Raw genomic sequence first — 23,373 nt, forward strand, 5'->3', positions numbered from 1 at the left:
CTCTCGAGAACTTTTCTACCATCTCAGCCTTTCTGGATATTTAATCTCTTAAACTTTTATCTCTTTAAACTGCTCTCCATGGAGAAGTCCTTTGGCCAATACTCTGCTACCTTATCATCATTATCATCAAACATTCATCAACTGCTTCCTTAGAAACAGAATCCAGTTTTTGGTCAGGAACATGATCAACTGGCTGAAAGACTCCATTCTCCAGCCTTCTTTGTTGCTGGGTCTGGAAGTTCTGGGCAATGAGATGTAAGTAGAAGGGGAGTGGGACTTTCAGAAGTCTCCAGTTTTTAAAGGGGAAGGGTATGCTTTCCTACTCTTTCTCTGTTCTGTTGCCTGGAACATGGAAGTGATGGCTGGAGCTCCAGCAGCCACTGTGTAAGACACAGCCATTCCTTAGAGATGCTGGAGCAGAGAGCTGGAAGAAACCCAGGTTGTGGCGACTGGTGGAGCCACTGTAACCATACATGAATGGACTGAATCGGGACCTACTTACATGACAAGATAAAACCTTGCATGTTTAAGCCTTATGTTTCAGATCTCTGTTATTTGCAACTGAATGAAATTCTAACTGATACAAAGCACAAAGGGAAGATAAAGAAATGAAAAGGCTATTTCTTCTTTCCAGGAGCTTACAGTTATTTGTTTTATTAGTCTACATATGCTTATATAGAAAACATTAAGCAGAATCACAGAGAAATACACATAGGCTGTCACATTTAAGAAAGGAGAGAGTGTACCCCTCAATCTACAAAAAACAAAAAAGGCTATTGCTCTCCATAAGCTGCACCTTCTGTAAGAAGGAAGAGTAGTGATCCTGAGAAGAGCTCAGGCACAGGAAAAAGGTGATCCTGTTATCCAGCTAAAACACTATGCCTAGGACCTCCTCTGTGCAAGTATGCCAGGGCGACGGGATTACTCTCAGGGCTCCAGAAGCCCCCGTGTAGACTGTGAGACAGGGAAAGAAGGAATCACGGAGGGTTGGGGATCCCGCTCTCTCCCTTGCTCCAATTTCAGCTAAGCCTGGGGAATGCAGCTCTGGGGAGAAAATGCCCCCTGAGTCAGGGTTCCCCTTGGGGGTGAGCAGAAATTTGGAATTGCTATTCCTTTAACATCTTCTTTCTTGGGGCTTTGTAATCATTATATATTCTGAGCAAGGCTGTAAATCCTTTTTATTCTTTTTTAAGGTATGTAGGTAACATTTAGAGTGAGAAAAGAAGCCAAAATTTAAGTATGGAAAAGTAACAAATAACAAACACATCATATAATCCACAAAAATAACAAAAGTGATTTTATTAATGAACTGCCTGACATACCTCTACATTACTCATTTCTTATATTTCTTGGCTGCACTCTCTCCTGTGACATTAACATGACATTCTCATGTGATTGTCTTCTCATATGACAACAATTTTTAAATACCACTTTCTATATTGAGATGTGATGGTTATTAAGCTGTTGTCTCTTAACCCCAAACCCTCCCTCCTGTACTCAGTTCTGGGATGCTGGCCTGCAAATCATACTTGTGCTTTGCCATCTGGATCTGTTAGACTCTGCCGGGAAGGAGACCAGAGGCAGGAAGAACAAAAGGAACCTGCTCCTCTCTGTCTATTTGCTGGTCCTGCCGGCATGACCCCAGCAATGGCCCCTCACCACTTGGAGCTGTCCCTTCTCTGGACTTTTAAGTCATAGGATCCACTACATTACCTTTCTTGCTTAAGTGGTTTCAGCTTTTTTCTCATTTCTATTTTCACTTGTAACCAAAGGCCCATTAAATGATATAAGTATTGTTAATTTAAAGATGTATGCACCCCAATGTTCACTGCAGCACTATTTACAATATGCAAGACATGAAAGCAACCTAAATGTCCACTGACAGATGAATGGATAAAAAGATGTGGTACACATATGTAATAGAATATTACTCAGCCACAAAAAAGAATGAAATAATGCCATTTGCAGCAACATGGATGGACCTAGAGATTCTCATACTAAGTGAAGTAAGACAGACAGAGAAAGACAAATATCATATGATATCGCTTATTTCTGGAATCTAAAAAAATGATACAAATGAACTTATTTACAAAACAGAAATAGACCCACAGACATAAAAAACAAACTTACGGTTACCAAAGGGGAAAGGGGCAGGGAGGGATAAATTAGGAGTTTGGGATTAGCACATACACACTTCTATGTATAAAACAGATAAGCAACCAGGACCTACTATATAGCACAGGAAACTATACTCAACATTTTGTAATAACCTGTAAGGGAAAATAATCTGAAAAAGAATATATATTCATATAACTGAATCACTGTGCTGTACACCTGAAACTAACACAATATTGTATATCAACTCTACTTCAATAAAAAAAAGAAATAAATAAAAAAGAAGGGAATTCCCTGGCAGTCCAGTGGTTAGGACTAGACGCTCTCACTGCTGGGGTCTCAGTTCAATCCCTGGTCGAGGAACTAAGATCCTGCAAGCCACGTGGTGCAGCCAAAAAAAAAAAAAAGAGATGTTGATAGGTTTTGCCACTTAAATATTATACAGAAAAAGACCCCTAAATTCTTCTTTAAAACTAAGCACAGAACAACTAAACAACATTGTCCATTTAAAGAGCACGATTTGGGAAAAGACTTTCTCAGGTACAAAGCAGTACTTATCTTGTGACTTCTTAGCAAACACATTTCTTAGTTTTCCCAATTAGGGTTTTAATCATGAGAACTTTTGGCTCCTTCCTCACTTAGTTTGGATTTTTTCCTGCCCCAAATCATATCACTGAAATCTGATTGGAATGAACAGCTTTGGCAGTAGCTTCTTAGATGAGGATCCTCTGTCATGGAATTTTCTATTTAGCCAGAAGCTATCCACTTCTCAGCAAAGGACCATAGAAGGTGGTGATGGGGAGACAGATGTCTTGCCCTAGTGCCCTGCTCAAAGTTTTTCTCACATGTTAAAAAGGACCAGAGGGGAGATTAGTCGTGTAGTTTATCTACGTAAGAGTATTAACCAGAGTAATTTAATTTTCCGAATCAAACACTCACTGTTAGTTCATCTTTCATGAGGGAAGGAGAGGAATTAAAAACAGACAAATTCATCCTTCTTTCTCGCTTATACCACATCCAGTGTGTGCTGGCAGAGGGGGTCTGTGCCCTATACAATCATTCAGACACCCAGGTTCCTGCTCTTGGGTGGCCCCACCATTCCCTAGGGCCCTGGAATCAGCAGAGGATGAAAGAGAGAGAGTACGGAGGATTTCCAGAGAGATTTTATGGGTTTGGCCTGAAAGTGATCTGTATCACTTCTACCCATTGTTCATTGGCCAGAATTAGTCGCAAACCTACATTTACCTGCAAGGGAATTTGGAAAATTTGGTCTAACTGTTCCAGGAGGAAAAGGAGATGGAGTTTGGGGAACATGTATAGCGTTGTCTCTGCCACAGACACACCGTCAAGTCTGGATTGAAACATTAATATAAATATTTTCTTAATAACAGGCAGGTTGCTTGTGGTAGGCAAAGGGATTATTAAACCTCTCTTCCCTTCTACATAAGAATGTGACCTTTGGTTAACTTTCTAGCTCTGTTTCCCTGGAAACCTGATAAGGGAAGAATGTCAAACTCTAGCCAGGCAAGATTGCTTATGATAAAAATGACCCCTGCTTCATAAATTGCATTAGACTGGGAGAACTCTAAATACTGGACAGAAAGCCAGAGCTCTGGGCTTCTCTGAGTATGACGACTCTTGTATAATTGGCCATGGCCTTTGGAGGAATGCTGGAAGTCATGTCTGTGGAGTTGTTTCAGAGAAATTGGCTCCTATAGGATATGAGGGTTTGGAGCCAGGGGTTCCCGCTCCCACCCTTCCCTCCACGTGAGTCTAGTTCCCTCACGGCTCAGCTGTTACTTCGGGACAAACCCGAAGCGCTCCTGGCTAGCTGCATGGCCTGCTGCATGGATGGCCACAAGGACCACTCCAGAGGGGAAAAATGCCCACCGCTTGCCATGGAGAGCTCTGTTCCTGTCCCGGGCAGACGGGTGCACGTGGGGCCTAAGACCACAGCGCCGCCTTGCCCCCTAGGCACCGAGTGCACCATGCCCAGGGCCCACGAGACTGCTAGCAACCCGTGAAAACGTATGAATTTCTTTTACAATCAGAAGAAAAAAATGAACTTTTAGGTCAAAGATAATGTTCTGATATATAATATTAATATATCTGTCTCTATACCAATGTGACTGTATAATATAGTTATATATAATGGAACATATATAAATATAAGAATATGAATATAAATATATGAATATATTCAGTAAATGTATTCAAATAAATATATGTATATATGATTTTTATTATATATAATATTTAGTAAATATTTATTCTCATTCATATATATATATATATATATATATTTTTTTAAATACAGGAAGAGGGCCATGAAGGCAAACGTGCCCTGTATGACAGTCTCATGAGGCTAGCTTGAAGGTTTGGTAGAGCCTAATGAGATCCCCATGGGTGTCACACACGAAATAGATGAAATTTCAAAAAATTAGAAACTCCCTTTTTTTCTTTAAATGACCAATATCTGTTCCAGAAAAAACTGGACTTTTAATATACCACAGTTAATCAAACTACGAAATATGACATACTTGTTTCTATGTCTCTGGTTACTCTTTTGTGGTGTATGATTAGGTCTAGAAGGTTCTTATTGACCTGATTCCAACTCTTGAAGAAAGGTATTGAGCATAGCAACAGTTTCTGACATTACACATAAGTCAGAGGCAATTTTGAGACACTAGTCTAGCTCCAACATTGTCTTGAATTTGGCGCACTTGAAGATGGCCTAGGATGTCCGTTTCCAAGAAAACTGGAGTTGTTGCCACAATCACATCCCCATGAGTCGTGCTGCTGACCTTGGCTTTGCTGGTTGGTGGTGTGCAGCCAGGGCCTCTCTTGGTGCTGCTACTGCAGATACTTCTCTCTTTTCTGCAAAACTGACTCTAAACAACTAACTTCTCAGGAGAACTAGACTTGCGCAGAGTATTTATTTTGTTTCAATCCAAGAGTGTACAGAAAAACATTTGTTCAAAACTGCTCTTGGCTTTGACTACTTTATGGCGTATTTATTTTTATTTTTTGCTACACTGTGACTGATTTTTTTTTCTCCTTTCATCTTCTTAGGGAAAATGGTTCACTCTGCAGATTAAAAAGTGGTTCATTTGTCTATCTGTCCATCCATCCATCCATCCATCCACCCATCCTTCAAACCAGAAGCAGATTACTTTAAAACTTTTTTGGTTAAAGTCCCTTCAACCTCAATATGAGGAAATCAAAGCCCAAAGCTATTAATTAACTTGCTTGAATTCACACAGGCAGTTGGAAGTTACACTACAGGACAAAGCCAAGTTTCCTGGCCCCCAGTTTAGCCCTACCTCATGTAGATTTTTTCAAAAAGGATGCTAGCAGGTCTAGGGTTAGGTGGGTAGAATCAGGAGGAAGAACAGAGCTTAGTGCTTGGAAAAGAACGGCTGGCAGCCAGAGCTGGGGATTGCTGATGAAGAGACTGGGCCTACAGAGTGTTCAGAGGCCATACTTCACCAGGCACAAGATGAATCAAGCCTCCGTGGGCCCTGCTGGTTTTCAAGGCTCTTGCTCAGCAGGCCAGAGGCACAGAAGACAGCACACATCTGTGGGAAGTTTCCTCCAGCGCAGCACAGCACTTTGAGACTTCTGCCAAAGCCAGTCATGCAAGAGCCATACAATATTTTGTCTGAAAGGGTTCATAAGGTCCTTGCCCTGAGTCATCTGAGGAATAGCAGCACACCAACCACTGACATTTAGGAAGGAGCTTAAGACTCCCATTAAACTGGAATATTTGTCCTAAGAAATGAAAGCATAAGAAGACTTGCTGCACAGGCCAAAAGCTGGGGCTTATGTTTCCGGTCAACAAAGCCTATGGACAAACATGACTTTTCCAGGCAAGCAGGTGTCAGCAGTAAACTCTCACCATATGCCACAGCTAACAGGACAGTCAGCTTGAGAATGGCTCCCTTTCTGTGTAGCCTATCTCTAACAAAGCAAATGACAAAATGCTACAAAAGAGGACAAAGAGAAGGTCTATTTTGTCCTTTACTACAACGGTTAAGCCAATGCTTACACAGTCCTGTCTATGCGTCAGCTCCTGTCCTGAGAGCTCTATACGTTTTAACTCACCTAATCATCAGAGCACTTTTATGAAGGGGCTACTCTTATTAGCTCCTTCCTGCATAAGAGGAACTAGGCACAGAGAGGTGAAGTAATTTGCCTAAGGTCACACAGTTAGTAGGGAGCAGAGCTGGGCTATGAACCCAAATGCTGCTGTTAACTTACATGCTAACCTCCCTCTCACTAAGAATTAAGAACGTAAGAAGTGACATTCTGGATAAGACCCACAGTCCAGGATCCATCCATCCACCCACCTATCTACCCACCCCTAGGTGGCAAGCACTGAGCTGGGCTCTGCATTTACCACGGTGAGCAAACATAGAAGGCGTCTCCGGCTTTGGGGGTGCGTTCTTCAAATAAAGAGCTTTAATGGCAGCCTTGGGATCCCCATCATGCCCACTCTCCTGGTAGAGGTACTGGTTTCCTTGGAGGGCCAGGTATGTGGTGATGTTCTGGGCTCACTTCTGAAGACCTAAGCTAGATCCCATTCCTCTCGCTCTTTCAAGATTTTATATGTACTTAATTCCTTGTATGAAATCACATGCTCCTTAAAATAACAAGAGTGGTGTCTGCTTTCTGCATCTGAGCTGTGACTGACACACTTTCCTAAAGGGCTAAAGGATGAAGGTTAAATAAGAAGTGCCTCAAGCTAGGAGAGGAAACAGGAGTGCTTCTAAGAGTCAACTTATTTGCATTGGAGCAGGAGAGAGGTACCCCGGGAGGGAGGCTGGGGCTAGTTGGGGCCCTGAGATTCAGCGGAGAGAGTCTGATACGCAGCACTGGTCAGAGCTAATCTAGTGCTTTCCTGGGTGTCCCAGGGAACCCGGGACATCCCAACTAGATTCCGTGTAGAAACAGCATGGGGTTAGATAGAAAGCACAATTATTTCCTGGTGCTGAGGACCAAATTGAGAGAAGCGATGGACAGAAAGTTGCCCAGCCAAGGTCCATCTTCAAAGCTAGACACAGCTAGACTCTGTTTCTAGTCTGGACATTTGTTGTTTTCTATCTACACACATCTTTGTTCCAACAAATCCTCCAATATATGATAAAAATACATGTAGTGCATTCAAGATGCACCCAACAAATATTTATCACGCACCCATATGTGTAAGACAGCACTCTAGGCACTGAAATATGGCCGTGGACAAACCTGTCCCCAAAAGGCTTCCACCTGTGATTGAAAACTTCTTCAAGCTCAAAAAGTGCTGAAAAACCCAAACAGGTAAAAATGATCCAAAATCCCATCAACACTTCTTTCTCTACACATGTAAACACAGAGCAGGAAACCAGACTTCCTCCCGGTCCACCTCACCCTTTTCTATTCCCCACACGTAACCATATACCATTTTCCTAAAATTTTAGCGTTATTAAATATATACACCCATACACTCTTTATTTTTTTTAAACAAAAATAGAATAATGCTTTACAGAATGATCTACAGCACTTTTTCACCCAATAGACCATGACCCCTTCTTTTAGTTTGAATTCTCTAAGCAGAGTCTGAGACAAGGACCCAAATACAGTCCTTGCCAAGTGCATTGAGACCCCACTCCTTTTCTGGTTGCACAGCATTTCATTAAGTGTCTGTATATTATTATTTAATCCCCTCAAATGCACATGCACTCCCTGCCTTGTGCCCACTTCCACTCGCTGACATTTAGGAATTTTGGTGAATGAGGTGATGTTATGGACTCGCTGTAGGGGAAGTATATGCAACAAGGGAAAGTTCATTTTCCGAAGGCGATGGCTGCTCAGACGGGGTTCTGAGGCCTTGAGAAACGACTATGTTGGTGGCAGGGAGGTAAAGTCTAGGAAACTTATCAGTGTCCTTACTGTGCCCCAAATTTGTAGCTAATACATGTTTATGCGACATTGGCCAAATTAGTCACCATGATGACCATAAAATTAAAAAGACCTCATTAATTTAGTGGCTTATTTTCCCTTTGGCAACAATAGCAGCCACTTGCTTCTTGACATCCCTTGGTCTAAATTTCATCATATATCACCAGTTCTATCACATCTTCTAGAACCAGTCCACGCTGTCAGATTTAGGATTGGTAATGTTTTTAAAGACAAAACTACAACTGATTAATTATCTGAGTGATTTTATCTGTATTTTCTGGTAGTGATGTTCTCAGATCATTGAACAAAGGATGGGAATTTATATTACTAAGTTGGGTGCCAATTTCTAAGGTCTTCTGTGTCTTAGCGGGTGATTTCAGGTACCTATCAGCACTATGAGTCAGTATTTCTAGAGCCTCCATGAGAACCATGGTGCAGCAAGGGGGTAAGTTTTGTATTGGCCGCAAAGACCTAGCATCAGGCCCTGGCCACCTGTGTGCCTGTGGCAAGTCACTGTGGCCTTCCTGGGTCTCGGGATAAGAATACGTCTCCGGCCTACTTGCAGTAAGGATCAAAGGGAAAGCCAACTGTAGGAGGACTCCTCAAGCATCTGCTACTACACGAATATATGCGAGGAAGAATCTGGAGTTTGCTAGGCTGTAGCAGGTAACCTTAGCTCTTGTCTACACGTCCACCTTAAAGAGTCAGCACGCTCAAGGTGAACACCTCACAATGTCATAGTCCCCACTCACAGCTCATTCAACTCTCCAAAAAGCCTTAGCAAAGAGGGTGAATTTTACTGACTGATTCATGGGGAGATAGAAGAGACGATTCCTTCACACACCCCACAGCAAAACCTAATGATCGTCTCTGTCAGAAACACCTGTTCTTCCCTGAAAGCTCACTTTGGCCACCAGGAACCTGAGTTCGGTCTCTTCCTCGTCCAGCAGAGACTGCCCAGCCTTGACGGCTCCAGCTTTCCCTCATGCCATCATCTTCCCTTTGGGTCTTTCTGTGCCTCCCTGCACCTCCCTGCCCCCACCTTGCCCCACTGAGTTTTGATAGAGCAATTACCCCTTCAATCTTGGATTTTCATACCATCCTCCTACTCCCTGGTCAAAATATGCTCATAAGGTTCTCCTACTCTCCTTATAAAGTGGTAGGGACATTTTAAATAACATATGTTTTTGCTGTCATCAACGTCTTTTCGCCTTGCCGTAATGTTATTAGGTAATTCTGTTATTCTTAGATCCAGAAACTTGGGCACTAAGGCCAGCCCCACATCTGGCACTTAGGGACTTGCCTAAGGTGACAGACCAGGTCTGGGCCAGTGATACAGCAGCGCTGACCCGCAATCCAGTGCTCATCTCACTGCATCAAGCCTGAAATACAAATCAACTGGGACGCTTTCAGGTTCAGGGGAACCCAGAACTCTGGACTAGAAGGGCCTTGGATTTATTCGTGAACAAATCCTTCATTTTAGAGAAGTTATCGTGGAAACTTTTCTTTGAGTCTCTGAATCCTAAAAACACAACACGGATTACTTTAAAACATATGTACTTGCCTGGTGGGTGTGATTTCCAGGAATGTATACAGACTTAAACTGTTTCATGAGGTTCCGAGCGCCAGCAATATCCCGAAGCGAAGTCAAGAGCTCCTCCACGGCACTTCTGGATTTGTGAAATGTCAGGTTAATTGAAGAGTCACAGCCTGAAACAATCCAGAGATACATGCTTGGGTGAACAAATCTTTAAACTGAGTTTTAATCATGACAGGTTGAGCTCATGTAACATAGTTGGGTTTTTTGTTTTTTGTTTTTAACCCTATTTCCCCCTGGCTGTTCACCAACTGGTCTGTTTCAATCACCCCTGAGCAATGAAACACACTGCGTATACACGTCTTTGACAGAAGAAGAACTCAGAATTCCCTGGGATGGCAGCCACTGGCTTCAACCCCTGGACTGCAGAAGTTTCACAAAAAGAAAGCTCCCCAGGGTCTGCTATCCTCAGAACACAGCTTTGGGAAAATAGGAGACACAAAGGAAAACACAACAGAGTACTGTGATGAACAGCTCTCGCTTGAATCGCACCAACAGTTTCCATAAAATAGAACAGCAAGAATGAGAAAGATCACAGAGTTACTCCAATAACAGCACTTGCTGGGATGGGCATCCAACGTGCTAACAAAGCATATGGTGTATTTCAAAAGGCAGCCATTCAAAGCTGCTCAAGCACAAAGGGAGCCTCATAAGAAGACTGCTCTTGGGAGTGGTTCTATTTCTTTTTGAAACTTATAATAGGTGGATTTATTCTCTATCTTGCGAGAAGCTCATGTCGAAGAGGAATGATCGTGGTACGTCAGAAGTTCAAAAAGCAGAGAAAGATTCAAGAGGAATATTTTTGACTATTGAAATACTGCAGATACATGAACACATCCATCCCCATATCACACTTATGAGACAGGAGCTCATTCCCCCATTTGAAGGATGAGGGAGCTGAGGTCCAGAGAGATTAAGAAACACTCCCATCAGCACACCGTTGATGTTCGGCCCACGTTCAGTCGGTCACCCTGGACTGGGTCACCTGTAGGTTTGGGGAACAGTTCTTGTGTCCTCTGCTCCCTACCTCAAGTACCTGCATGTCTGTCTCTGTCTGTCTGTCTCTGTCTCTGTGCATCTCTCCTCCTGTCTGGGGGCTTTCTCTGGTCAGAAGCATGGAAGTCAGCACTCAGAAACAACATAGCTTTCTCATCGCTTGGTGGGGGGTAGGCAATCTGAACTGTGGTCTCCATAGCCTTACGGGGGGGGGGCAGCAGGACTGAGCCCCCGTTGCCCACAACAGTAATTCACTCATGAATGCCTCCTCTACTGGCTTTCCTTCCTCTCCTGTCTCACTTCCCTACTTCCTGACCACACTGCCTGGGACATCTTCTCAAATACACTATTTGCACCCAAATCCTTGTCTCAGGACATCAGAGCTGCCAGGGTGATTTTAACAGAGGCAGCTTGCGTCCAGAGTCTATATTCTTTTTTTCAGAACAGCTTTATTGAGATTCAATTCATACACCATACCGTTAACCCATTTCAAGTGTACAATTCAACAGCTTTTAGTAGTCACATAGTTGTACAATCATCATACCCACAATCAAACTGAGAACATTTTTATCACCTCAACAAGAAACTGCATACCTGTTACCTGCCACTCCCCTTTCCCCCATCCCCAGACCCTGGCACCACTAATCTGCTCTCTGCCTCTGTGGGTTTTCCTACTCTAGACACTCCATATAAATGGAATCATAGACTATATGGTCTTTTGTGACTGGCTTCTTTCACTTAGCACAATGTTTTCAGGGTTCATCCAAGCTGTAGCATGCATTAGCACTTGGTTTCTTTTTATTGCTGACTAATATTCATTGTACAGATATGCTGCATTTTAAATATCCATTCATTGGTTGGTGAACATTTGGGTGTTTCCACATTTTGGCTATTATGAATAGTGCTTCTAGTTTTACATGTACAAGTTTTTGTGCGGACATACATTTTCATTTCTCTTGGGTACATACTTAGGAACAGAATTCCTGGGTCTTGTGACAACTCTGTATTTAACCTTTTGAGAAATTGCTAGGCTATTTTCCAAAGTGACTGCACCATTTTACATTCCCACCAGCAGTGTAACAGGGTTTTATCTGCATCCTCAAAAATGCTTATCAACTGTCTCCTTGATTGTAGCTCACGGATGTGAAGTGAAGAGATACTTGTTGATTCTGATAAACAGATAAGTTGTTTTTAGGGAGCAGAGGTAGATCCAAACAAGCTTCAACTAAAATGGAGTGTATCTAAAGTACATAGGAACATCCAAAGGAACCCAATGGCAGCAGACACCGTGTGTAGACAGTTGAGCCTGTACTGTCAATAACTGTGGAACACTGTATATAATTCTTAAAGGGAGGACAAAATTCTGAACTATTTTTACTCACACTTCTGACACCATATGTGTGGGCTTTTTTCCCCACACCAACCAGTTCTCTAACTCTCCAGACATCAAACTGAGTGTCCTACAATTCAAATCAATTCTGCCACTAGCTATGCAGAGTTGGTGCAGACCCCAACCAGACTGTCCCCTCTTCAGGTGCCAAGTTTAAATCACAGGTTGCTAGCTGCACTCTTGACCTTCCCATGACCACTTCCTCAGGTTCAATAATTTGCTGGAACAGCTCATAGAACTCAGGAAAGTGCTTTACTTACTGCTACCAGTTTATTACAAGAGATGCAACTCAGGAAGAGTCAAATGGAAGAGATGCAGAGGGCAAGGTATGGGGGAAGGAGCACAGGACTTCAATGCCCTCTTCAGGTGCTCCACCTGCCTAGTACCTTGATGTGTTCACCAACCAAGAGGCTGTTTGAATGCTATTGTTTAGGAGGCTTTCTGGAGGTTCAATACATAGGCGCAATTGATTAAATTATTGGTCACTGGTGACTAATGCATCTTTCAGCCCCTCTCTTCCCTCTGGAAGTTGGAGGGTAGGGCTGAAAGTTCCTCTACTCTAAACATGCCTTGCTTTTTTCTGGCAACCAGTCCCCATCCTGAAGCTATTATCCCCCAACCACCAATCATCCCATTAGCATACAAGACACTCTCATCATTCTGGAAATTCCAAAGGTTTTAAGAGCTGTGTGCTAGGAACTGCGGACAGACCAATATGCACATTTCTTATTGGATCATAAAAATCCTCTCACCAGTCTTTATTTCCTGGTCTCCAGAAATGTCCAACTCACTGTCATTAAAAAAATCAAAAGGGTGGTCAAACCTAGTGCGAGGAAGCCTCCCTGTGTTCAGTGAACTCCAGTGGGGGAGTGGGGAGTCAATGGAGAAAATTCAGGGAGTTCATGTACACTCCCCAGAATTCTATGCCAAGCTTTGTGGAATGTGTCATTTCCTGAGGAGCATGTCCACAACTTCCTCCTGATTCTTAAAGAGGCTCACAACCAAGAAAAGGTGAGACGCACAGGTGAAGAGCATCTATTGATAGCATACCATGCTTGCCCTTGGCATTGCAGCTCAGCTGAGATACATCAGCCTGTGCATTAGTCATGTGCATTAGTCAGTAACCAGCCAGAAGAAACCCTGGAAGGTTATGGCTTCTCACTTATTCATGTGGCTTCTTTCCTTAAACTCCCAGGCTGAGCCATTTAAAATATGGGAAATTACATCAATTATATCTAAGTGTTGTATACTGTGTACTACTCCTTTAAATTAGAAAAGGCATGAAAACAAGAAGAAAGCATTACTAGTTCTAATACCATGCACAGTGTTTCAATTCTTCTAAAACACAATTCAGCTAACAGGCTCAACTTTTTAAATTTAAAGTAATTCATTTTCTATGGAACAGAAAGGTTCATACAAATTTTCATATGGTCTCTCTCAACTTTTTGAAAAGTGAGGACTAGAAGGTTCATCCATTAGCTGAGTGGAATAGAATCATCTCCTGGATTATACAGTACTGAAAATTACAAATTATACATGGAAATTGTGGATTACACATTGGAATTCGTTTAAGCAAAGGCTGTGTAATTCTGAAAAGTTAGGTGAACGGTGGAGCAGGTTGTTGACAGAAGAAATGTCTACAGATTACAGGTAAACTGATCTCCAAGGAACCCAACAGGAAAATAAAACTGTCAAAGAAATTGTCAGAAGAAAAAAAAAAGTCTAAAATTTACAAATAAACTAAAACTTTTCTGAAAAACAGTCAATTATCTCCATTGTTCAAACCAACTGCACAAGGGCAACGTCTGTCCAGCTGGTCTGTCCGATGACCCTTTCCGATGTGTCTGTTACCCTCAAAGCAATGCTCTGCAATGCATATGTTTCTGGGACACCAGGCCAAAGGGGTCTCATTTTTATCATCTCTGAACATTTTCATAATTATATCAATCTTCACCAAAATCAGGATTTACATTCACTTACCTAAACCCTATAATGAAAGTCACACACACACACACACACACACACAGAAATGGGGATGAGAGAAGATAAACTGATGTGCAAGATCACATCACCATCTCCAGCAAAATGTACCTCCAATCACAGCTCTGACCTATTCCAGGCACGCTGCCTCCCACCATTCAGAATATCTCCTCTGTGCATGCAGCTCATTCTAAACTCAAGCTGCAATTACTAGCTAAAGGAGATGTAGGGATGAATTCTTTTTCTGTGTAAAAGCTGTAATCACTGAAAGCTCACTTATATAATCACGTATGCCAGGCAGTATTCTAAGAAGTTTTTACATATTAGTTCATTTAATCCCCCCAGAAACCCAATGAGGTAGGTACTATTATCACCCCCATTTGCAGATGGGGAAACTGAGCCATAGAGAAGTTAAGTAACACATGGTCATGCAAGTAGTAAGCAGTAAAGCTTTGATGCAAACCTTTGCAGTCTAGCTTCCAAGATGGTCGTGTTAACCACTCCACTCTGCTGTCTTTCACGTGTGCTGGAGCCCACATACATAAAAGATCATAAAGCACTTAGTTCACCCTCAATATTGAAACAGTGCTTTTAAAATGGGGTGAACGGCAGATGCCTTTCTTCTTGGGAAGACCTGGGCCTGTCCCTGGGGGCAGATGCTAATAGTAAGGTTTGCAGTTACACCCCAGGCCTGTCTTTTGTGGCCACACAAGGGCCTGTGTGGGATCTCCCGGGCCTGCTGCACACCCTCCACTGGATGTCTGCCCTGTAAGGCGCTGTATTTAGTTACTTCTAATAAGCTCCTGACAGCCTGTTCCATTAAGCCAGCTTATGAGATAACGGTGTTTTGTAAGGGACCCCTAAGTGTACAATTGCAGTCAATTCTCATTTAATCCACTTAGTTAAATAGATAATAAACCAGAAGCTGATCCTAGCCTTTGGCCAAGCACAATCTGTGTACTTCAGTTGCCTACTTCTTGATAAGGGAGGCCCCCAGTCCCGCAGGGCACCCCTGTGTTGTCTAGAATAGGGGATGACTCATGCCCCTGCAATTTCTTTCTCTGGAGGGCTTGGGGATCTCTTGGGCAGGGGTCCAGTTACTCCTCGGAGCAACAAAACAGGGCTCCTGTGTCCACATCCGCCCTCCCCCATCCTCCTCTCACCCGTCTCCACTTACTGACGTCGCTTTACTTCGGCAGAGGGAGGAGAGTGGCTTCCATGGCTCTGTGCTGCAGGAGCCCACATTTCTGGCAACAACAAAGTTAAAATGGAGAGAAGGCTGAATAGCTTAGTGATATTCCTGGGAGGACTGAAATGAAGCTGGACTCCTCACTCCAGTCTGCCCAGTCCTTCTGTTTGGTTCTCTCACGGAGCAGGCTTGAACTTTTCTGGTGTGTGGGGAACTTTTTCAAAAGAGCCTGGCTTCCAGAAGTTTGGTTTTATTTCTTAGGTATTCAGGAAAATAAAGCGTCTTATATCAGGAGGCTGCCTTATCCAAAGCTTCAGTCTGGATTAGAGATGAAGTACCCTCACCTAAGGCCTTCACACACACACACACACACACACACACACACAGGTCGAACCCGTATGGCTGGATAAGCTAGGGGGGCATGGGTGGAATTGGATTTGAAATGTCTCCCTATTTAGTAACATTACTCTCCTCACAGTTGTAAAGGTCCCTTACATCTGACTGGGAAGAGCTAGGGTCAAAGAATATCAACTGAGCCTGGTCAAGGGGCTCTTTTCTTATCTGGATCCAAATTATCTGAGGATGGCCTCCTCATCCTACTTCTGGCCCAGAGGTTGAGAATGTCAGGTCCGTTTTCCAATTTGCATTCTGCCCTCCTGCCTCTCAGCAAACCCCTGGCAGCAGGGGACCTATCTCTGTGGGCTCCTTGGGCAGTTAGAGAAAAGGCTGGCTAGGGAGGGCAACGTGGCCGGAAAGGTCAGAGTGCGGGGAGGTCACGACCTCCCTCACCCATCCGGCTGTCTGACACTGCCTCTTCTCTCTTTTCAAACCATTGTTTTAAAGATGGAGTCTTTTTGCATGGCTCTCTATAAAAGGTTGGCAAATGAAAACGAAACCAAATACAATAAAAAACCAAATAAACCTTAGCAAGTGGTGTCACATCTGAAATCTTTTAGGGAGGTTGACTGTGTAAAATCACTCTTGACTAGGGCAGTCCTGGTAATATTTATAATAGAAGCCCTCTTTTTCAAATGTGCTTAGGACCAACAGGTGATTAGAAGTCATTTAAAGAGGTGGCTCATGTAAAGTTGATCTGTCTCCCACACATATACACACACATATATGTATATTTGTGTCTGTGTATAACTTTGTTTAAAATTAAAACAAACATCTGCTTCTTCATGAATCTTTTGAGAAAAAGTCTTTTGTTTGAGTATTGTCTGTTGATTATAGTTCTGTCTTTTAAAAAGAAAAACCATTATGTATTATGTATAATTTCCAATTTTAGTAAAATTAAAGTGGAATAAGAAGCTAGACACCTGCAGCACAATCTGAGAGCAGAATTCTTCTAGATTTTAATGCTTTTTCCCCTTCAATCTTTTGCAATCACCTTATTCATACCTAATTCAAAAGCATGTTTAAAATGACTCATCTTTACTGAGTCTTTCAAAAGCATTCAATTTGGTTTTCACTGAAACAATTTTTTTGGAATTCATATTTCCTCAGAGAACATTTAATTAAAGTTTGCAACTTAATACCAAGTACAACTGGCAGAAGCAGGTTTGGGAACAAACATAACTGGCTCCTGGGACTCACACGGGTCCACCAGGGAGAAGAGATGTGCCCGGGCAAGCGGAGGTTGCCTTAGAGCGCTGAGGGGCCAGAGTTTTGGCCTCAGTTTGGCGGTCAGAGTTTCGTTCTGTTTACAGAGGGATTGCAGAGCGTCAGTTATTTTGGTGAAAGGGTCATATGCAGGCTGGTTGAGAACACATGAATTATATATAGATGTATTATTTATAGTCATTGTATTTACATTATACATTATAGTGTATATAAATGAAGATATACACACACACCTTCCTGAGGTCTCATTTATAGCACACAGGCAATGTATCTGTGTCATCCATCTAATATTTAATGACCTAGTATGACTTTTAAGTTCTCCTAACATAGAAAAACCATAATCTGTTTTTTGTTTTTTTTTTAAGTCAGCCTTCAGGGCTTACAGGGCTGACTTCTCTCCTTGTAGGATCCTTGATCAACACCACCCGGCAGGGGCTCCTCAGCTGGTGCGGAGAGAAGGCTGTAAATATGCTTGGGTGAGAGAGTTAGTGAGCCTAGCTTAACACAGAAAATCAGGGTCAGAAGTGTCCAGGTGAGGCCACAAAGGGCCTGGGACAGGGCTCACGGAGGCCAGACCACCTCCGAAGTCTCTCCCTAGGTCTCTCCTCAGGCTCTCAGCCCACACTGATCCCATGGCCCCTTGGTTCACTGGATCCTGCTCAGTGTCTTGGACTCTCCTAGCCTGTGGCCTCTAGTTATTGCTCAAATGACAGAGGAGGAAAAGAGGGGAGGGGTGGCGACAAGCCCCAGGGAAGCCGGGGCTCTGCCTGGTTCTCCACTGGTCTCTCGCACAGTGCCTGGTTCCTAGAAGCACCCACGAAATATTTCGTAAATAAATGAATGGGGAAAATAGAGAGATAATGGGAAAAAGAGTTGAATCAGACGAAACACATCATAGAGTGTGATTCTTGAGGAGCTGATAAACTATCTCTGCAGCAAATTTCAAACAAAGGGCCCCCAGATGGGTGTCAGCAAAGTGCAGCCTACAGGCATAAGTGGATCATCTCCCAGAAAGGCTACTTAAGAAGAGCAACCTCAATTGGCTGCATAAATTCAGTCTGTCTGTTTAATGAGCAAAACTGAACCCTGCATGGTTTGGGTATACATTCATATGAGATAAAAGTGTTTTAAAAAGAAAGAGAATGATAAATACAAGCTTCAGAAAGTGGTCACCTCTGGGACTTCTCTGGTGGCGTAGAGGTTAAGACTCCATGTTACCAATGCAGGGGGCCTAGGTCCAATCCCTGGTCCGGAACTAGATCCCACATGCATGCCTCAACTAAGAGTTTGCATGCTACAACTAAGGAGCTCTCGAGCTGCATTAAGGAGCCCACCTGCCACAACTAAGACCCAGTGCAACCAAATAAAAATAAACAAATATTAAAAAAAAAAAGTGGTTACCTCTGGGGGAGAGGGTGGGTGGGTAAGCAACCCTTTGGGATAGGGTGATGAGTTCATGGGTGTTTATTATGTAATTATGCTTTATAACATATATATCATATACTCTTGTAAATGGATCAGCTATCATCTTAAAAAATGTAACAAAACAAAAAACCACGCTACTATTTTAAGCCGACAGCAAATTCAGCTTTTTATAACAGTTGGGAAAAGGGAAGAAATGACAGCTGAACTCTATTATTATTAGGCAGTTTCGGGATGTGTGGTGGACGTGGAAAGGCTTGTACAGTCACGAGAGAATGTGACTGCCCAGAATTCTAGCCCAAGGTCCGAGGATTTTTGTGACAAAACATGTAGTGGGGGAAAGCTGAAGGAAGGAACATTGTCAGGAATATGCTTTGGAACTTGTATCTTTAATTAAGGTAGGGAACAAGGTCAAGTTGCCAGCGAGGCCTGGAAAGCAGGAGGGAGGCAGCGGGACAAGCAGCCTCTTGACCCTGAATGTCTGTGCTGCTTCAGGAAGAGCCCAGGAGGCAGCAAGGCAGATAATCCTGGATCATTACAGAAATAAGGAAACAGCCCCAACTATAGCAAAACGTTTCTTCTAAGATGCTTCGGAAAAATCTCTCCAAAGCAGTTTTTTTTACTATCCTAACTATACCAATAGAATTTCTTTATCTTAAGATTTTATGTGGTTAATTAAGGAAGATTAATTGTGTAGAAACTGTAGTGATACCGCATCATATTAAGTAGTACAATTTCATATGTCGGTTACTATGTTATCCTATTAAATCAACCCAGGTCACCTCAGACAAAGGGATCGTGAAGTTCCACATTCAGAGCAAGTGGAATACCAGGTCTGAGGCTATTTCCTTTTTTTCTTTTTTCAGCTGTGCCGTGTGGCATGTGGGATCTTAGTTCCTCGGCCAGGGATTGAACCTGTGCCCCCTGAAGTGGAAGAATGGAATTTTAACCACTGGACTGCCAGGGAATTCCTGAGGTTATTTCTTTAAAAAAGGGAGGCAGTGATTTTTTTGATCAGTTACACAATTGCGTATTATCGTGGCTATCACCATAGGAAACATCAGAGTTCTCTCACATCATTTTGACTTTGGGCCCCCTTTCCAGGAATGAAACCTGCCACGAGTGGGGGAAATGCCCACACAACCCCTTAAGCCAGAGCTCACAATCATAAAGCCTCCCAGTTCCAAGAGGGGAGGCACACAGGTTCCTAACAGGAATCACACACACGTTCTCAAACCCACATCTCACACGAGTGCTTCCTCATAGCTTGCCGGTTATTATTCTGTTGAACTGATTCTATGGATTTACGAACCTGCCACTGACACCATCAGTCCGCTTTCAAAGCAGGCTGACATTCCTGGCGGTTCTGAGTAGCTCGACGTGGAGCGCTGGCCTCTCAGAGCTGACGTGAGAGATGACCTGCATCTGGTTGTTTTCACAAGCTGTCAGGTGGCAGAGCACCTGGGAGCCTCAGAGACCACGGTGACCGTGACGACTGTTGATCTCATTGTCCAAGCTAGGAGAACGCAAGGCTATGCTGCATGCACGTGAAGGCGGCACCGGAGCGCGGCCGTGAGTCGAGCACAGCCGGCAGCTCTGCTGTTCGTGTTTGCTTGCTTCCTGTCTGTTCTTTTGAGGGTGCTACCCAAGCTGACGCAGCAACAAAGGTAAGAACATGCAGAATAGATATAAACTCACAGTGGGGTACATCTGATCCGCTTACTTTATTTTTCTTTAAATTGAGTAAAGACTGCCATCATTCGATTTTAGCAGGGAATAGTATTCCCCCAGGGCACAGTTTCAGAACCAATAAGCCAGGTGGGCATTTCAGAGAGAGGGAAATGGAAGCCCAGATGCTCCTTCCAAGACCTGCTGAAACCAACCCCACCCCTCCTCCAGAAAGTGTGCCCCACGTGCCCCCAGCCCTGCAGCTCGTTACCCTCCACGCTCCCTATTCTCCAATGCAGAGGTGTGTGTGTGTTGTGGGGAAGGGTGATTCTACCTGGTGCAGCTGCAGGAGGGGCCTAGGCTCCCCCTAGATCACCTGGAAGGCTTCCTGGAGGAGCAAGCCAAGAAGGAAGTTGTGAAGGACCACATCAAGGGGCACTCTCTCTGCTTCTTTCTGAATCTTAGCCCAGGCCCAGTCCTGTTGCCAGTTTTACAAACAGTACCAAAGGTCCACAGCCTGTGAAGGACTCTTAAGCGATAAGGTTGTACTTTACTCTAGCAACGCCAATAAAATGGAGAGTATGGGAATAACATGGTGTTACTTTCAGCTGTGATGTGTCACTGGCAATGCTTTTTTTTGGCCGCGCCACATGGCATGCTGGATTTTAGCTCCCCAACCAGGGATTGAACCCGTGCCCCCTGCAGTGGAAATGCAGAGTTCTAACCACAGGGCTGCCAGGGAAGTCCCTGGGCAATGCTTTCTTATTCAAGTTACAGTGAATAAATCACTCAGGGTTTGGCCTGTCTGCTAATTACACGAACCTGGGCTACAGCTAACTGTAGGAAAGAATGAAATCAGCAGTCCAAATCACGGCACATTTAAAAGCCTTTCAAATGCCTGTCTGGCCCTCCCCTGCTTCTTATTCTCACTGTCATTTGGAGGAGCTATAAAAAAAGAAATCTAAGTCTTCTTTTCCGTTATGTTTATTGAGCTCCAGCCTCACTGAGCTTGTTAGCATGGGATTTGTACGTATGGAGGGATAGTAGTGTCTTTTTATTTATATTTTTGGGGAAGGCTAGGTGGTTAATAATACGGGATCATTTTCTGATCTGAGAAAAAGAAAAGAGCGAAAGGGAAGCTTATTGGCCTAAAGTTTCTTTCATCCCTTTTGTTTCTTAAAAGAATGGAAGAGCAAATGGAGTTTATTTTTCTTCTAGTAGCAGCCAGATCAAATGAGACCCCTGCCTCGCCCTTCCCCCCACACATACAAAAATCACTCTCAGCCTCAACCCAAGGCTCCCCTGCACCTGTTGTTGTAAATCTCCATTGAACACAGCCAGCATCGCTACGCCTGAAATTTAAGCTCCCACTAAATGAGGCCTCTTATCAATCACTTGTCTGTTTTTTCCTTTGGGGGCAGCGTGGATTCGTGTGGGGGTCAGCCATGCCTGATTCAGAGATGGGACAAAATCCAGAGAGGCTCACAGTGACCCCTGCCCAGAGGGAAGGGGAGAAACACCATCGTGGCCCTCGTCTCTGGGGCAGAAGGAGCCTAGAGGGCAGATCCCAGAAGCAAATGCAGAACACGCAGGAAAGTTTACAGGCAGAAGCCTGCCTCCTGTAACTCAGAGCTCAGGTCCCAGTGAAGGGCGAGCTGGGGTCTGGCAGGGGCAGGAGAGAGGGCAGCTGTTCTCCCTGCCTCCCAGACCCTTAGCATTGAGCCAGGCTTCCTGCCTGGTGGAGCGGACCGCTGTCTGCAGACTTCCAGGCGCTTCTACCTGTCCCGACCCCAGTCCAGTCTTAGGTGGGCTCTCACCCATCTCACCCAACCTCTGGAGATGGCTCAGATGAACTGCACATCTACGGGGTGATTTAAACTCTGCTGACAAAAATGAATTATCACAAAGGCTTAAGGGTTCTAGGTTTTCAATTGCTTCTGGGCAGGGACATTCTCAAGCCCACAGCTGTTCTCACAGTTACTCTTTGTCCACCACGTGTCATGGAGGGTGAGCGAGGGGGCCCTGGGCTCAGAGCTCTGTCCCCTGAAGGAAGGGTAAGGGGATGCGCGGAAGAACCACTGAGCTCCAGCCAGCTCTGGGACCTGAAGGCAGAACAGACACCGAATAGCAAACAAGCTCTTCGCTTTTTGTTTCCCTGAAAGGGCAAGGGAGTTGAGACTGAGTTTAGAAATAAAAACTCCAAAATGGTTAGCGTTTCTTTGGGGCCTCCAACGGGGAAAGAAAAAGCCAGCAACCCAGGCGGTCCAGATTGGTAACATCTGAATTCTCTCTTCACACACCAGCCCACAACTGCCTTCATTTCTGCCCCAAGGGTTTGCCTCCCTGCAGGTGAAGCAACCGTGCGACGATAACTCAGGACCAGCTTTAAGGAATAGTTACGTCCCACAAAGGTCTCATTGTCAGCTTGTAAAATGAGACAGTTCTCAGAACTGCAGTAGGTTTGGCGCCTCCTGCTGAGCCAGGCACCCAGGAAGTGGTCAGTAGATGTAACCTGCTGCCTAGATCCAAAATACGTAACTCTCTCGGAAAAAAATAAAAACAAAAAACAAAAACAGCAATCAAAGAAACAAAAAGGAAACAAAACCAAACCAAACCTCTATGGAGAATTGTTGGCTGTGGCCATGGCAGTCTGGTTGCTGGCTGTGAAAAGCCTCAGGGCCCAACTGAAGCAGGAAACTTCTAGAAGCAGCCTCATCTTGACATGGCCCCTCCAGGGACTTCTGCAAAGCCCTGCACAGCCACACCAGGGGCTCCTGCTGTGGGTACTGAGCTCTCGCTTGTGTGCTCGGCACCTTACATCGCTGAGTGTTGACTCAGTCGACCTCGCAGGATTCATGTTAAGAAAGGGTTGGAGAAACGTATAAGGATAGACGTTCTAAGGGTGCTCACAGTTACATTGTTAATAGCAGTGAAAAACTGGAATCAAACATCCATCGCTAAAAACTGATAATAAAAAGGGACTTCCTTGGCAGTCCCGTGGTTAAGACTCCGTGCCCCCACTGCAGGGGGTGCAGGTTTGATCCCTGGTTGGGGAACTCCTGCATGCTGCAGGCATGGCCAAAAAAAACCCCAATAACTAAAAAATTGATGTGTTTGATCTACCATTTATTTATCAAAGAAGATGCCTGTGCTAAACTGTTAACTGATGGGAGTAGGTTGCTGAACAGTAGCTACAGTACCTATGCCCTCCCCCACACACACGTACACATACACACACACAGGTGTATACCGCATACACACACACACAACCACACACACATACGCATCTAGGCACCTATGTATTTGTGTATACAGTCCAGAATAATACATTACAAACCGTTAACAGTCATTCCTCTAGAACATCACTGCCCAACAGAACTGTCTGCAGTGACGGAAATGTTCTACATCTGTATGGTCCAATATGGCGCCCACTGGCTACAGATGGATACTGAG

General features: G+C 44.0%; 1 protein-coding gene across 3 annotated transcripts in view; it reads right to left on the reverse strand.

The window, feature by feature from the left end:
• Positions 1-23,373, reverse strand: part of SCFD2 (sec1 family domain containing 2) — a 371,083-nt gene that overhangs the window by 28,647 nt on the left and 319,063 nt on the right. For all 3 annotated transcript variants that reach the window (XM_057726429.1, XM_057726430.1, XM_057726431.1), the window contains one exon: positions 9,620-9,765. In XM_057726429.1, the coding sequence (XP_057582412.1) occupies positions 9,620-9,765 (146 nt within the window). The remainder of the gene's footprint in view (positions 1-9,619; positions 9,766-23,373) is intronic.

Source organism: Hippopotamus amphibius, chromosome 3 (assembly GCF_030028045.1).
Source record: "Hippopotamus amphibius kiboko isolate mHipAmp2 chromosome 3, mHipAmp2.hap2, whole genome shotgun sequence".
NCBI classification, from domain to species: Eukaryota; Metazoa; Chordata; class Mammalia; order Artiodactyla; family Hippopotamidae; genus Hippopotamus; species Hippopotamus amphibius.